Raw genomic sequence first — 16,182 nt, 5'->3', positions numbered from 1 at the left:
TAAAACCTAAAATCCATCCATCAGATTTACTTTGTTCAGCCGAGGAATATAGTACTTACCTTCATTTTTGATAATATCGAAACTTGTTATTAAGAAAAGTTTATTAGAGTTTAAAATTAGGTTCAAACTTTTAATTGCACCTACCTACGATGAACATTAAATTTTGTAATTTTTAAGTTGGTTTCATATGTGATGCTTTTCAAAAATTAATTTTGCAGAAAAGTTACTCTTCTTAAAAAGTTCTGCATGTTCTAAAAGATACAATGATCATATATCAATTTTTTTCAGTCGCACCCGAAGTGTGTCGAAAATATGAATTTTGATTTTTGCCATATAATTGGGTGTAATTGCATATGCAGTTTTCAGTTCTGAAAAACAATTTTGGATATTCTCAAAAATAAAGGTACTTTATTCTTGAGCAAAATTGGTATTTGCTAATTATACTTGCTACCTCGTATACTACTGAAAAAAAATAAATCTGATGGTTGCATTTTAGGTTTTGGACCAAGCAGAACTTCTTATGAATAATAAGTATTTTTTTTCGTTAAATAAATATTAAAAAATTTCCCCATATGGGGCGAATTTAAGTAGGCACTTGTACTATTACCATAAAAACATGAAATGAGACTTTTTGTGCACCATTTTATTCGCATTTTACTAATTTAAAACAGAATATATATAGGATTTATATTTAACACAATTATGTAATTTATGATTTACTTGTTAATTAAATACCGTACAGGAGAAGATAAAAGCGAAGCTTGACCTAATTCGTTATATAAACTCTAAGCGTGATTCCTTTTAACCTTTAAAACAAAACCATTTTTCAAAGCGCTTGGATCCTATTTATTCCCTCTCTAACAAAAGAATAATAAACCCACAGAGAAGCGTTTGCGTTATATATTTTTCTCTTTGCTGATTTATCTCTGCTTTCTTTTAAGCGTTTTATCAGAAAAAATAAACGATTATTCTAGAGCAAATATTTTAGATCAACATTTCAGTAATTGGGTGACATTTGGTTTACTCTCAGCGCCAGTGGAATAATTAACAAAATTAGCGGATATTAGAGTATTTAAGGGTTTTCGTTAAAACATTCAATTTATCATTATTTAGACTATATAAACCAATCTTCTGTTATTGTTTGGTAACAGCGAACATAAAAAAATATTATTATTTACACTACTAGAACTACGGATAAATGATGTATAATTTAAGTAGTGTATAAACTTTATATTTGAAACGTGACTACTTGCTCTTCTTACAGTTAGTACTTTGAAACTAATGACGACGTCTCCAAAAGCGAAATATAATTCCGCAGCCCCTAGACAAACTGGACTGATATTTACATACATAAAAATTGTCTGTCTTGTCTATTTTAGACTGTAGTTTTCTTAGGAATATCTTCAATCTTTAGGGGGTGAACTTAAAAAGCGCTATTGGTGGGCCTCAGTGGTACATTTATTTTATGGGTCTTTGCCAATGGCTAGAGCTTTGGTGGAAGAAATTCCGATTTATTGGGTCTGTTAATTGTTCATGCGTAGATGTTATGTAATTAACTAGCCTGTTTGTTGTTCTTACTATCCGTGCCGTCGGATCACAAATTTGCGTCTTGTATCTTGAAGTCTAGTACTCAAGTAATTTTGTTCTCGCAGTTTATTGATGACATAATCGTGGTTGCGTTGCCTTAACCAGTAGGTAAATTGATAAAATCGGTGGCCTCGTTAAGCGTTCTTCAGGCTATTCCTTTGCAAATCCTATGATTGCTTTTTGGGTTTAGTCTACGGCTAGCATTTACTAGTTACGGTTAGTAAAAATGGGCGTTACACGATACATTATGTATTTTAATACATATCAACAATATCGGAAAAATCGTGAAATTTTAGCGGCCTCGGTTTGATAATTTCAGTCAACATTTGGTCAGTTTAATGTTCCGATTTCGTCAACTGTGAGGAGATTAGTAGAACGTATCAGGGATGTTGCTTTAACCTGGTTAGAGTATGCTCAAAAATTGGTCTAAAACTGGATATGAAAATACTAAGTACATGACAAACCTTATCCCAAGTGAACAACTACGAATATCAGAAGAAAGTAGGACTTCTAGGCAAATATGCTAGAGATAGCGCTATGAGATGGAGTGAGTAACAAAGATCTGATGAAATGAACGAAAGTTACTTGCTTCAAAACTCGTATTGTCCGGTTGAACTGAAACTGGATGATACACGTTGTTCGCCTAGACGCTATCACTGAACTCGAAAATTTTTGGAGTTGAAACTCAAAATCTGAAGCGAACGCTGATGGAGGCAGACTACCAGCGAGGTGGACAGACAACATTAAATCAAATTACAATAGGCCAGAAACAGACAGAGAAAAGCGGCAAAGAGTAGGAGAGGCCTAAGATCAGCTGGACTTGAAAATACCGCATGAAGATGATGATGATGAAGATGAAGAAGAGTCACAGATATCGAATTCTGAAAGTAAATAACTTCTAATATAGACAGGAGAGAACAACTCACACCGACATTATCATTGGTATATAGGATACTCTCGGATCAAAATGCTTACACTTTAAATAGAATGAAACATATTATCTATGTGTACAAACTTCAATTGAAGGACGTGTGCCGTTTCTTAGATTTTCAACCTTTTCTTCGAAATATATTTTGTAGTATTTTTCAAGCAGAACTATTTTGAGAATAAAAGAAAAATTAGAAAGGAAACAAAAGCGAATAATAAAAAAACATATTTTCTTCTCTGCACTTTAAATCTTCCTATACAAAAATATATTATAGTATGTGACGCCAACGTTCCAACCCCTTAAACGTTAATTATAATAGCTAACCTCCAGGTTAAATAAATAAAAAACTTTCTGCTCATCATCTATTTCTTTTTAGGGCCGTAAGTATATCAGAATATGTCCAGGTCTCATCAGCAGTAATTGATATAAATGACATAAAGTACGTGGAATTACACGATTTAACTTAGTATTTACGACTATTAGCGCTCTGCAAATTATTTGAACTTTATAACACAAATTATGACTTTTATATCGGAACAACGGTAAAGAGAAATCTGAATTGGAGGTCGCCAAAACACCTGGGCACAGCATGAGCTGGATGTTCAGCTCAATTTACGAACAAAGCCTTATAAATCAAAAACTCAATAATAATGCATATTATGTAGATTGCTTACATTTACTGCTTTATTATGTCTTTTTACCATTATAAATGACTGTGCTTATTTTGCATAACCTTCCAAGTACGAATAAACTTTGAAATTTTGGCATAAACTGTTTGTTAATGTCGATATTCTTTGTACAGCAGTCATAAATGTAATAAAATTAAATCATGCAATTCGTTATAAAATGTTGCAAAACCGTACACACTTAATGGTGTTTAGTTACCGCTTGTTTAAAAGTTGTATCAATTTCACTACCTATTAATAGTTGGTTGGGAATTAGAACCGACAAGTCACCATTTGGAAACCCAAAGTGAAAGTTGTCACGCAATGCGTTTTTCGAGTTACACTCTCCGTATCCTCTCGAATTCTTTCTCAAGTTGTATTGAAGTAATTTTCAATTTATTTTCACTTAATTAAAGAAAGGAAATTTTTTGGCGATTTGTGTTACTATCTTTGATGTTTTCTTTACTTTGCAATTTTACTTTTGGCATGTGCTTGTTTTCGACCGGAAAATTAGTATAAATGTTTCTGTTTTCGTAATATTCTGAACAAATTGATTACATATTATTCATTTTATTAGAACTAAAATTGTAAATTTTATTCCAACATAGTAGGCACAGACAGCGTTAACACCAACAATCTGCTAGCTGCAAAACGATTGTTAAAAGTTCAACTTGGTGAATCTGATACTCAAACACTAAACTAAATAAGTTTCCATCCCGCCTCTATCATAAATATAAAGAAATATAAAGTTTTACGCCTGATGTGTTGTATGAGGAAGATATGACTTTGTACACTAGTTAGGTAAGTGGCTATTGTTGTGAGCGGTATATGTAGGCTTAAGTACCAGGTGTGCCATTATCAAAGAATGTCGGCTGTATCTTGGAATCTGGTTGACATATAAGTGTTTTGGTGAAAACGACTTTTACAGAAATTAATTTTTACATCTAAAGCCGCGTTGCCAAAGGCCGAAGCTTACAGAGTGCATATCAAGCTTGAGAACACTAAACCATTTTAAGGAATGACAATGTTGCGGAAATCTCGCGTCATCTTTGAAAATGTTTATCTATTTTGCATAGCAGAAGGAAGTTATGTAATCAACAACCAGCGGTTTTAGATACAATGTCGAGGAAAGTCGAGTTCAAACAGCAAAACAAAATAAAAAAATTTGCATTATATCAAATATCTATGTTTATTCGAAACAAATTTTTACCCCAAAATATATTTGACCTTTTCTCACAATGCCATTTTTCACATTATGTCATTGCAAAGACAAACTCTATTTGGTTTGCTGAGCCTCTAGTTTTTCAGTTTCTTTGCACAAGGATGCACAACTTTTCATCATCTCTTCGGCATCAGTCAGATTTCTACAGTCTTAAAACCTACTAACTTCCTTAACTAATTTCGCTGAAGCCGACGACTTATTCTAGGCGGACGTATGAGCATAATGTTGATAATTAATTATGTGTTGATGACTGTGGAAAGAAATAAAACAGTGATCCACGGCCAAACTATGATTAATTATTTCTTAAATGTGGCTACCACACGGATGCAAATTGTAGCAAATGTGTATCTTTGAGCCGGTTTTCTTATTTCTGTAAATTTAAATCAAATAATATAATTACATTACAAGGTTGCGAAACCTTGTAACCCGCAACCCGCCACAACTAAGGCAGAAATAATGTCCTTTTCAGAAGGCTGGAATTTGCGTATTCTTACTACTTCGGCAAATACTCATTTCACTGTGTGACCAGCAGTGTATATTTTACCGGCTTATTAAAAATTCGACAATATGCGAAATGTCTAAACATTCTGCAAACCATCAAACTCAGACATCCAGACGTTCTACAGGATGAGTACAGCTTTGAGTAAGACTTCAAATAGTCGATCTGAGTGTCAGCAATGAAGAACCTCGAACTTGCAGGTTATAATTAGGCATAAAATTTCTTCAAAAAGGCACTTTTTTCACTGTCACATCATGTAGAAGTTGCAGTTGCTAATAAAAAAGAGTGTTGAAAGTACATGTCAAAATTATTTTATTATATATTTATTTTCTGCGCTTTTGTGTTAAAACTGTAAATATCTGTGTGGAACCTTTTGGTTAGACGATTCTGCATGTTTTCGTAATTCAACTTAATACTGATTTTTGTCTATAATTTTCTAAATAGTTCGGTGAGATTGTCGATATGATATTGATAGCATCGGTATTTGAATAGAAAATTTATTTGCGTAGGTCATTTGGCAGACGAAATTTCTCTTGTATCACTTTATGGGATAAACACAATTTGTCACTGTTTAAAACCTTTTTAATGCAAGCCTGATAATAATCACTAAAAATATGGCATACGTTTAATAAAAATATGAAGCTGTAATTACCACGTCCGGATTAACGTGTTAAGTTATTTTGAACGAGATTTTTAAATTTCTATTTGAATACGTTTTTTAAATATTATTTAATATTTTACTGCGTTAGTAGTTTCAAACATCTGAGATTTGTCCGTTACCATGTTGAACTATTACATTTTTTTTCTAATACACTGTTTCACAATTTTGCTGCAACCGAGATAACGAATACCATCTTAGTTTGTGGTAGATTCAGACATAATGAAAGAGATAATTTATCATGAAAAGTTCTCCGAATAAATATTTTTTCACTTATCTGCAGATCTTTAAAACATTTGTCACCTAAAATCATTTAAATCTAATACTGGACGCGGAAAGGGCGGACTAACTGTTACCGACTTAGGAACAGTTCAGTCACAATTCAATGTTTTGGAATTAAACTCTACTGCGAATTCGCGATTACGCTAATCTCGTATGCAATAACTTTAACCAACTGATTAAGAGTTCAGACAAGAAGACCGAACAATCGCTCTCGTAGGTTTCTTCTTACAAACGTGGCATTACTTTCACATTTCCAAAATTTTCATGAGTGGTTAGAGGGAAATATGCATTTACGAAAATTAGCAAGCTTGAGATATCAGCTTTCTGGAAACGTATATACATGGTGGCTCAATCTTGAGATATTACGTTTACAAACAATTTTTTTTACTCTGTGGGCCGGTTGAATTTGAGAGCTTAAATTAGTAAATAAGATACGTTTCCCACGAGAAAGACAATCGTGCCTCAGAGCTGCTACTTAGCCGAATTCTATATTTATTTAAAAATTACTCAAATTCATCCCCAGCTGCCGGGTTAAGTATGAAAATGAATTACTGATGTAATAAATGGGTACTGACAGAAACAAGATCGGTACAGCCAAGAAACCGTGTGTTCTCTGTCTATTTTTCAAAGCGGCAATTTAAAATATACCAAATAATTTTTAATTAGCATTTATATTTGTTATAACGCCTCAATACCATTTAGCTATACCAATACCAAGAGGTAATTTAAACTCAATTTAATTAGTTGCTTGGATTTTATGATCTAAATACTCACATTTTGAAGCACAAAACTAAGCTGGCATATTCGAGTTGTTACATCATTGTACTACTAAGTACCTGAGCGGTAATTCAGATCTCAGAAGTACCTACTCTTAAATGCCAGAAGTCAGAGCTATTAGACTGATGCGACGCTGACCATTCCAGATACATTAAAATTAATATTTAAATCACACGTACAGTTAAATTTAAATTTACATGTTTCAAATCTGTTACAACAATCATCATATTTTTAACCAACAGTTATTTCCACCGTCTATATATACATACGAAAATGTTACAAGTACGCGTGGGTGGGTAGGCTGCTTCACAAGTGCTTTAGGTCTTTAGCGATCTTTTTATAAACATTCAAGTGGATTCGCTCTTCAAAAGTATTTGTGCAAGTACATAAAAGCGATTGCACGGATCGAAAGTATTGTCGATATTTTTGTGACGGATATTAGCTGGATGGTTCGGAATTTTACAGTGTTTGATGGGTAAACAAACGCGCGTTTATTGCTAATTAAAGATTCAACATTCACTCTCGATTATCTTCATATTTTATTAGAATTGGTAATGATAAAACGCTAAAAGCTTCAGAGTGGAAAAAATGAACCTGCTTTTAAAACGGCATTGAGACGTAGCTGCCGATGGCAGGTGTTGGTTTATTTTCGTAAATCCGCATGATTAAATTAAAGGACATCAAACTATTTTAACATCACAATTGTTCATACACGGTGTTGAAATTTGCTTGCAACATTTATTTCCCCATTTCAAGAGCACAAAATATGCAGTTGGATAAGCAAGTTTCTGTGTTTTATAAGAGATTATGAATACAGATTATTTGTGTAGCAAGTTACATTCGCTAGTTTTAAACCTTCTGTTGAATATGTCCCTAATCGTCTTAATTAGAAGGTTTAGACTTAGCTTCCGCACCAACTTTCCTAGATAGTGCATATTCCTGCCAACTGATCTTCGCCAAAACACGCATCACCAAAAATACACATAATATTAACATTTAAAAAAATTGGAGATGTCTGAACAAGCGAAATCAAGAAATTCAAATAAGTAATAAATATTGTTCAAATAATAAAAGTTTATTAATACGATTTTTCTAACATTTGTCCCTGTTTGCCATAATACATTTATATTACTCTTGTTCCTATTTTTTTTTTTTTTTTGGTCTTGCCGTTAAATCATTTTCCACGAATTCATATAAAAAACCAGTCAATTTATATTTCTCGCATAAGCGGCTAAAGATATCAAGTTGCTTGGTAGCTCATATGAAGCATTTGACACACGCTATAAAAAAGTCGTAAAGTTGAAAAATGAAGTAAAATTGTGTGTCTGTAATAGATAGTACGGATTTTAATATTTAAAAGGCACTAATACTGTTTTATTAATAAGAATATTTTGTGAGAAATTTGAACGTTTGTATACATCACGCTTAAGTGAAATATATTTTATGTTAGGAACGGTTATAATGTTAAATGTGATGGAACCGAATTGATAAATGACATTCTCGTATTTTATTTAAAATTAATGCCTATTACGCAAATGTTCTTAGCATTTTGCCTGTGAACGAGACAAAACTAGCATCTAAAAGTATATGAAACTTTTATAAGTTCAGTCAGAAAACACCACAGCATGAAAGAGTAAGCTAAGAAAACGAGTGAATCTAGGAAAACCTGCTTCGGATATGAAGATAATATTGAGCAGAGAAAGTTTATTCGTTTCTCAAAAATACCACACTTTTTATGGGCCGACGCAAGATAATTTCAGTTTCAAGTTTGAATTTGAATCATTTTAATTTCAATTTACTATCGAGAATTTTTTTTATGCGGATTCAGGTACTTGCCTCAGAAACTAGCTAAACTATTTCCTTAAAGTAGATGTTGCAAATCTAGTTTATTTGTGACCATGATGGAATCACCGTTTTGTCTACGTTGGGAAATATTAATTTAATTCTTAATAAAATATGTATTTACTTAAATTTATTTAAAGCTAAAGATAATTATTATCGTATTTATAAAATATCTATTTTGCATTTCTAAAAATGTTGTTAGAAGTCTTAAAGTTTCTTTGTTAGAAGTCTGATATTTTGAGAGTTAGATTTTTTCGCGATTTTCCTTAAGCTTTTATTTAAGGGTCTGTCAAAAGTATAACCTTTTAAATTATACTTTTGGCAGAACTAAACCGAAAGTTTGATTTATATTTATCACGAAACGGAAAAAGTAGTTTAGATAAGACCATTCTCAATTTTGTGTTTAATATACGAAACCGCAGTGAAATCTCAAAAACCAGAAGCACAAAAATTACAAGTAACAAAGTGGTCTTCGTGGTATATATACTGAAGTTAAGGCATGCTCAATCTGCAAAATTTGCAGCTGACAAAGCCGACTTCGGTCGGTAAAATAAAAAGGGCCCAGAAATACTTTTTTCTCTTGTAGACGAGCCGAGTGTGTGCCAGCCGGACTTCGTACGTACAGTTCAGCCCAAGCTGTAATGATGTGTTATCTAAAAATTGTTTTTATGATATTTGAAAAATATATATGAACAGATACAATGGCACAAACCGTCCGTCGCAAAAAATAGTAGCAGCTAATTGAACTTTTTGGAAATTGCTCTTCGTTAATTTCTATCTGGTTAAGCAATTTTCAACCCAATTAGATTTAAAAAAATTGAAATTTACTGTTTGAGATACTTCCAATCCAAAAATCCAATTTCGAATCTCAAAATATTACTCTAAGTGAGAATCGAGTTTTCCTCTGGAAGTCGAGAATATTCCAAGTTGCCGCATTCCAAGTTGCTGTTTTTTTATTTTTTTGCATTTGCCATTTACAATAAATCGTGAAAAACGTCTTCACTATCCTACATTATTTATACAACTGGCTGTGTAATCTGGGAGTGTATGTTATGTATGACGGCCGATACTTCGGGAAGCTTTTGTTCTGGACTAGGGCTCGGAATCAAACTCGCCTAATTCGATTATTCGAATATTCGAATATCCGAATATCCGAATATTCGAATACTCGAATACTCGAATACTCGAATACTCGAAAACACCAACATTATCAAACTCACAAGGTGCAAATATCTTTATATGCACTTTGTATACTTGAATACTCGAATAATCGAGTATTCGAATAAACCACTAAACGAACATTCGAATTTCAGATTTTTTAAAATTTCGAGCCCTAGTCTGGACAAAGAATAAGAACATAAACGAACAACGTAAACACGAATATGTTCGTTTACGTACAAATTCAGTCTGCACGTGTATTTGATTGGGCAAAACCACTACTGAAGCCAGACCGTCTTGCCCATCAGCAAAGCAGCGCCGACTGGAGACGTGGCAATAGAAAGTCCAATCGATTTAAATACATGAAATCTTCAAAAAATGGGACAATAATGCTTAACAAAATATTACTGATTTCGGAAAATTCGACAGTTTCTAAATAAGAGAGCTTGTGCCAGCGGTTACCTATAAAGGTTTTGAAATCTTAGACATAATCTCTTACTAATTGTATGATTTCGATTAATTGGGAGACATATTAAATCGAATATTAAATTTTTTAAAATTTGTTAGCAAATGTTAAATATTTATAGAAAAACACTCATTTTAAAAGGAAAATTGTTGTAAACTAAAACTTAGTTAAACCAGCTCTAGAATAATTTGTATGTCATGGAATTTGCCATAAATCTTCAGCATTTGTACAGCGTGCTACCGGTGTTAAGAAATCAAATAAGCCTGCAACAATATCCACAAAATCTCATAAGTAAGTAAACAGATCATGTGCTAACCACATTCTATTAGCATGTCTTGATTCTCTTTACTTTAAAGATCACGTAAACCTTTCAGTGTATCGTTTCAAATATTTAAATATTTGTGCCACATTAGATTAACAGCTCAATTCAGGAAGCGTCGACCTATTTCGAAACTTTCTGCCAGCTGTAACTCGATAAGTCAAGACCCCCAATTGTTTGATTACCTATCTATATTTATATATTACTTCTAATGCGTATTGCGTAAATTTAGTAATTTGTTACATGTAGGTCAAAGCAGCAGACTGGCATGGCTCTGAATTCAATTTTGCAATGAGACAATCTGGATTTATCCAGCAAGATATTTTGTTGTTTTGTGCAGTTAACGATGTGTCGGTGTATAAATACGCTCAACCATAAAGATGGCATGTTGTGTTTCCGATTCAATGTATTGTTTATCATTGCATCTTATGTATGACATTGGAGTAATTTAGCTATTTCTTACTATCAACGCAATCTATTCACGGTTTCCAAATGAAAATTTAATGGCTGAATAGTTGATATCAGGCAATTTTTCTTTTGAATATTAAATTTTGAGTATTTGCGGCCATGGTCGTGTAGTAGTATTTGGTAGGAAATTATAAATTGATATACTATTTACAGAAGACGCTCAGGTATTAAGTAGGTGTGAATAGTATAATAAGAAGTCCTCAATAAATTGGCACAAGCACCACTCCATTAACCACGAAACAAAACGCGACCAAAAACGAAGCAAAAACTGTAAATTATCGTTAAAAATTCACGTTAAAAGTCAGTTTGTTTGGAAACCAACGAACACGAGGGAAGCAGGACGAAACTCTTTAACTTTTGTATGTATTTTCTTAAATTTCTTTGAGAACATCTCCAAAGAACTTTTGTATGTCGAATCCATTAATATGAGAGTTTGTAAACTCATATTTTACTATACTATTGCCAATACTACATACTATGACAAAAAAAGACATGTTTTTAATGTAATATCAAATACAAAATACAAAAAATGTCTCGATTTAGATAAGGAGGAGGAAGGTCTATGTCATGTAACATTATTCTAGCGGTCAGACCTACTCACCCAACTACGAGCACTACAATTTCAAATAACACCACTCCTTCCGACACGTTGTTTTAAAAATAATAAAAAAAACTCTGTCAAATGATGTTAGAAAATGTATAAGTACATGGATGGAAGCAATTAGAATAAAAAGTGTGTCACATTAAGACATAAATCCTATTCGGTTTTCCGGAAATTCAGGAAAAACTGTTTGAAGTAAAAAATTTACAACTGTCGTGACACATTTGCACTCGCTTCGTCGTCTAAACTCTGTTCCTTCAAAGCGAAAAATTGCAGCATAGTGTTTAAAAACATTGACCTTTTATACTTCATAGAATAGTTGAGCAAAATATAGTGTGCTAGATTTATCAAAATAGCTGAAGCTTAAAGCAAATATGATAAAATATACATTGTTTTTGTTCATAATTGGTTACGGTCTAGGATTTTATGTGAAAAAGTACGTTAAAAATGTTTACATACATAGAAAATTAAAATAATCACGGGGGAAACATAGAAAGCTTTCACAAAAGTGGGTTCCATCATTAACATATATATTTCGCATAAAAATTGAGGCTCAGACACCGAGATCATGTTTCGTTTCTCTGCTATAGAAATTGGTATATTCTCAGTCTACTCAACTTACGATATTTCAACAATTATCAAAGTAGCAATTTTGCTGAGCTATGGTCCAAGGAATAAGCCCTTGAATACGAAGCGCATGTTTAGTAACAAGCCTGTCTAATCACTTGAAGCACCCTTTGATCAGCCATTCTTAGAAGGTTTGTCACTGCGTTATTAATACAGGGTGATTCAAAATTGACGTCATTCCTTTTAAGGGGTGATAGAGGCTCGCTTAGGGAGTACGAGAAAAATATTGAACATTTTTTTTTTTGAAAATTTCTAGAAGATATTAACAGTTGAAGATCGAATTTCAACTTTGTTATTAAGCATTATTTTGAAATTGTTCCATGTTTAATTGGTAACATATTGGAATACTCAAGCATTCAAAAAGAAAAATTACGATCTTTGCTTCAAATTGCGAAAATTTTTGATATCAAAAAAGTTCTCTTCTACAATTTGTTTACCAAAAGGCACAGCGGCAATGATGTTTTTTGCCATTAACAGATAGTTACCCTTGCCAATAAAAGCAATAATTTGTCAAACTATGACTTACTTTGAATTTCCTTTCACAAATTTGTGGATATGCGATTAGTTCAGGGAAAATGCTACAGTAACATAGCAGAAGCTGAAAGAACTCACGCCAACAAAGGGCGAGGAAAGTGGTTCCAGGAAGACAGCGGACGACCATCGATGTTCGGGTTCCAGGCACAGAGGACATAATCGAATCAGGGCCTTCCAGGGGCACTCAGAGCACAATAACTAAATAACCAACAATTTCCCAAGCACCAAATAAATACCGAGGAAAGGCTACATTCCTACCACGTTTGTACGATACACACCACAAGGAGATACAAATGGAGCAGGAGTTAATTAACTGAATACAAAAAGCTGCTTAATAAGAGTGGATAATAAGGAGATTACAGAGGCACTAGCTTGTTAGGAGTTAACCATTCAAATGCTTGGTGTTGTATGGTTGATTTATAAACACCAATATTCGAGGTTAAGATAAAGGTTGACATTTCGAAAGTACGTTCCACAGTCAACAAATCTTGTTGAATTTACCGTTTATCCTTGCCTATCTTATTGTCACTCTGTACAATTTCTCTGTAAAACATTGTTGCCGTATTTCTAACATAGTTTTTTGTAAATTTCTCAGTTTTTAATAACAATTAATTTCTTTTACTATTTTTTCTGTACTCCTATAACAGCGCCAGACAACACAGTGATTAAAAAATATATATGTTTTGTTAAAATATATCTTAAAAACAAGCAGCCACTGATTATTTAACAATTTGACTCGCTGTATGGAGTTCATTTATACTTAAGTTAACTGGGGTTAATATCGGGGAATAAATGGCTCAATAACAACAATATAGATAAAAAAAATAATGACTACATATTCACATACCTTGACAGCCACTGGTTGAAAAACCCCAGTGCAGGTTCTGGCAAGCATCACAATGAAATCCATCTACGCCTGGCAAGCAGTCGCAAATTCCGGTGTGGTGATCACATATACCAGATCTCGAACCGATTGAGTTGCAGGAGCACGGTGGGCATAAAGCGGTAACRTTGCCAAAACCAAGCTGAAAACCGAATTGTGCATGTAAAAGAAAGTTWTAGACARGGTAGTTCAAAGTTCGGCTAGTCCAAATTATATGGTGAGAAAACAGATGGGTTTCTTCCCGATTAAACACAGAGATATCAGAATAGCGTAACACGGATGGACGATTATCTGTGTGCCGATATTAGATCTGATCATAACATCATACAAAGATTTTAATCCAGTTTTGTGAGTGGTGTATCGCACTAATATTTATAGAATGCATAAAAATACAACAACTTACCTCACATTGATCACAAGTTCTGCCAATAAACCTGCCTTTACATGTACATTGGCCAGAAACGTTATCGCATTGTTTCGACTCAGATCCAAGGGGATCACATTCGCATGCTTTACAGTTGGAAGCTGCCGGGTCGCCGTAATGATCTGACTTACATCTTTCACATTTCCAACCTTAGATCCGAAAATTTTAGTTAGATACTGTTGCCAATTGTAATTTATGTTTTCCGGTCAATTTCTTGAGTACACGCGTACATACCTTCGGTATTTCCTTTGCATGCTAAACATTGACCGGTTCTTCTATCACATGGACCACCGCTACAGTCACAGGGTCTGCAACTGTTACCAATTTCCAGTGGATCCCCAAAATAACCATCGTCACATCTGGAAAGATATATTTTTTTAGCAAATCTTTCAATATTTTTCTGTGACTTTTATTGAAATTTTATAGCTGTGCTAAACCGACTCTTGCAAAGCGAATTTGTTACCTGATTCATAGGTACTGAAACAGTTCTCTCAATTAGTTGGAATTAAATAAATTATTTCTAGAAGCGTGAGTAAATTGGCGATTGGGTTGAGTAGTGCACCCCTAGTTAGATTTTGTCCGATTAACGTGTCCTATTTACGTTTTCGCGGTCAAACTAAAAGTGTTATCATTGCAATGCAACGAGAACTTTTTGCTGTTTTACTGTAGAAATATACCTCATTTAATAACTCTTTGAAACCCACTAAGTTACTCCATTAAAACTCATCCCGTTAAAAATAGATACTACTTAGATACTACTCTTCCTGCATGTAAGTATACACCAATCTGTTTATTACTTACATTTCACAATGATCCCCTGTGTATCCTTTCGGACACTGGGTGCATACATATCCACCTTCGTTAGCCAAATTAAAGTAATCCAACTGGCAACTGGGGCTGAAATTGTTTTCGATATTTTCCATAGGACAGGCACATTTCTTGCAGTCGCCGATTGTGCTCCTTAAAGGATTACCGTAGAAACCCACCGCACATCGTTCGCATTTCTCTCCTATAGTGTTATGCTCGCAAAAGCATTCACCTGAAAAATATGAATACAATAATACATTCGATAGCATTCCGATTGCCGTAAATAATTTTAAAACATAAATATTTGCGTATTAAAAGTCAGACCATTTTCTCAAAATATAAAGTTTGAAAGTTACCTAAACATTCCAAACAAAATTTAGGAAGCTTTAATTCAAAACGTTAATTAACTAATGAACTGAAGCTGAATATTTTTGCTTTTTTTAAACACTACTTTGGTATATCCAGATTTATTTAGTAGAAAATAGCTATTTGTGCATTGATTCAAATAAACCAATCCTGAACAAAACCTGAAAAGGCATAAGAGAGTATAATTTATAAATAATATCAAAGATAAAAAATATTCAGGGATAAATTTGATGTGAACACCATAAAATCTAAGGCAAATTGTCTGTTTGCTGAAAATTTCAATTTTAAATACATATTTAATTAATTTTAAACATAGTGTGTTTACAAATTATGAATTAATTTTAACAATATAAATGAAAATAGGAAAACCGATTGTCTGAAACGCGAAACTACAAACTAATTGCACCTATTAATGTTAAACAACCTCAGCGATCATATATGCTTTAGGTACATGTAAGTTTAGTTTTATAAAAAAGAAGAATTTCGAAAATATTTCACGCTATTCAACATTTCAATATCATCTGTCATCCCAAGTTTACTTCGACCTCAATTTATCTGGCCAGCTAAGCGAAAATTGGATCAAAGTTACGTACCCCAAGATTTTTAAATTTAACCGATTGTGTTTTAGGTTCCTTTAAAGCTCAAAAATAAAGAAGTGAATAAATAAAACTTTTCTACCCTGCAGTGGGATTTATTTCGCAAAGAACATTTCTTGTTTAGGTAAAGCAAATATTTTCAATACTGTTACTCCAGTTAACTTAAGATTTACGCATTTTCATGATTTTTCTACATATTGATTGTACCAATTTAAGCAAAAAATGCATTATTTGGGGCAAAAATTCTTCAAATGCGCTGTCGAATATCTTGATATTGGTGAATGTGCCTTAATTTATCTTACCTGTATCAGCGTTGCAAGTAGCTGAATGACCATTACAATCGCATTTTCCACAATAGCTTTCTTCTTCGTTTTCTGAAGTGTTCGCAAATATTCTAACGTATCCAAAAGAGCAACTTTCACAAGAAAGGCCGGTGTAACCTGAAATGAAAAGCAGTGTCATAATTCGCTTCA

General features: G+C 33.2%; 1 protein-coding gene across 1 annotated transcript in view; it reads right to left on the bottom strand.

Moving 5' to 3' along the window:
• LOC109533302 (laminin subunit alpha-1) overlaps positions 1-16,182 on the bottom strand; it is a gene marked incomplete at its 5' end in the record, with an annotated part of 102,450 nt that overhangs the window by 66,463 nt on the left and 19,805 nt on the right. The window contains 5 exon segments of the mRNA XM_048664702.1: positions 13,481-13,658; positions 13,920-14,089; positions 14,175-14,299; positions 14,742-14,979; positions 16,012-16,149. Coding sequence (XP_048520659.1) covers positions 13,481-13,658; positions 13,920-14,089; positions 14,175-14,299; positions 14,742-14,979; positions 16,012-16,149 — 849 coding nt within the window.

Source organism: Dendroctonus ponderosae, unplaced genomic scaffold (assembly GCF_020466585.1).
Source record: "Dendroctonus ponderosae isolate FM_Combo_2020 unplaced genomic scaffold, Dpon_F_20191213v2 Dpon_F_20191213_3, whole genome shotgun sequence".
NCBI lineage: Eukaryota > Metazoa > Arthropoda > Insecta > Coleoptera > Curculionidae > Dendroctonus > Dendroctonus ponderosae.
Note: the sequence above shows the minus strand (reverse complement) of the source record. Positions and strands in the feature narration are given on the sequence as shown.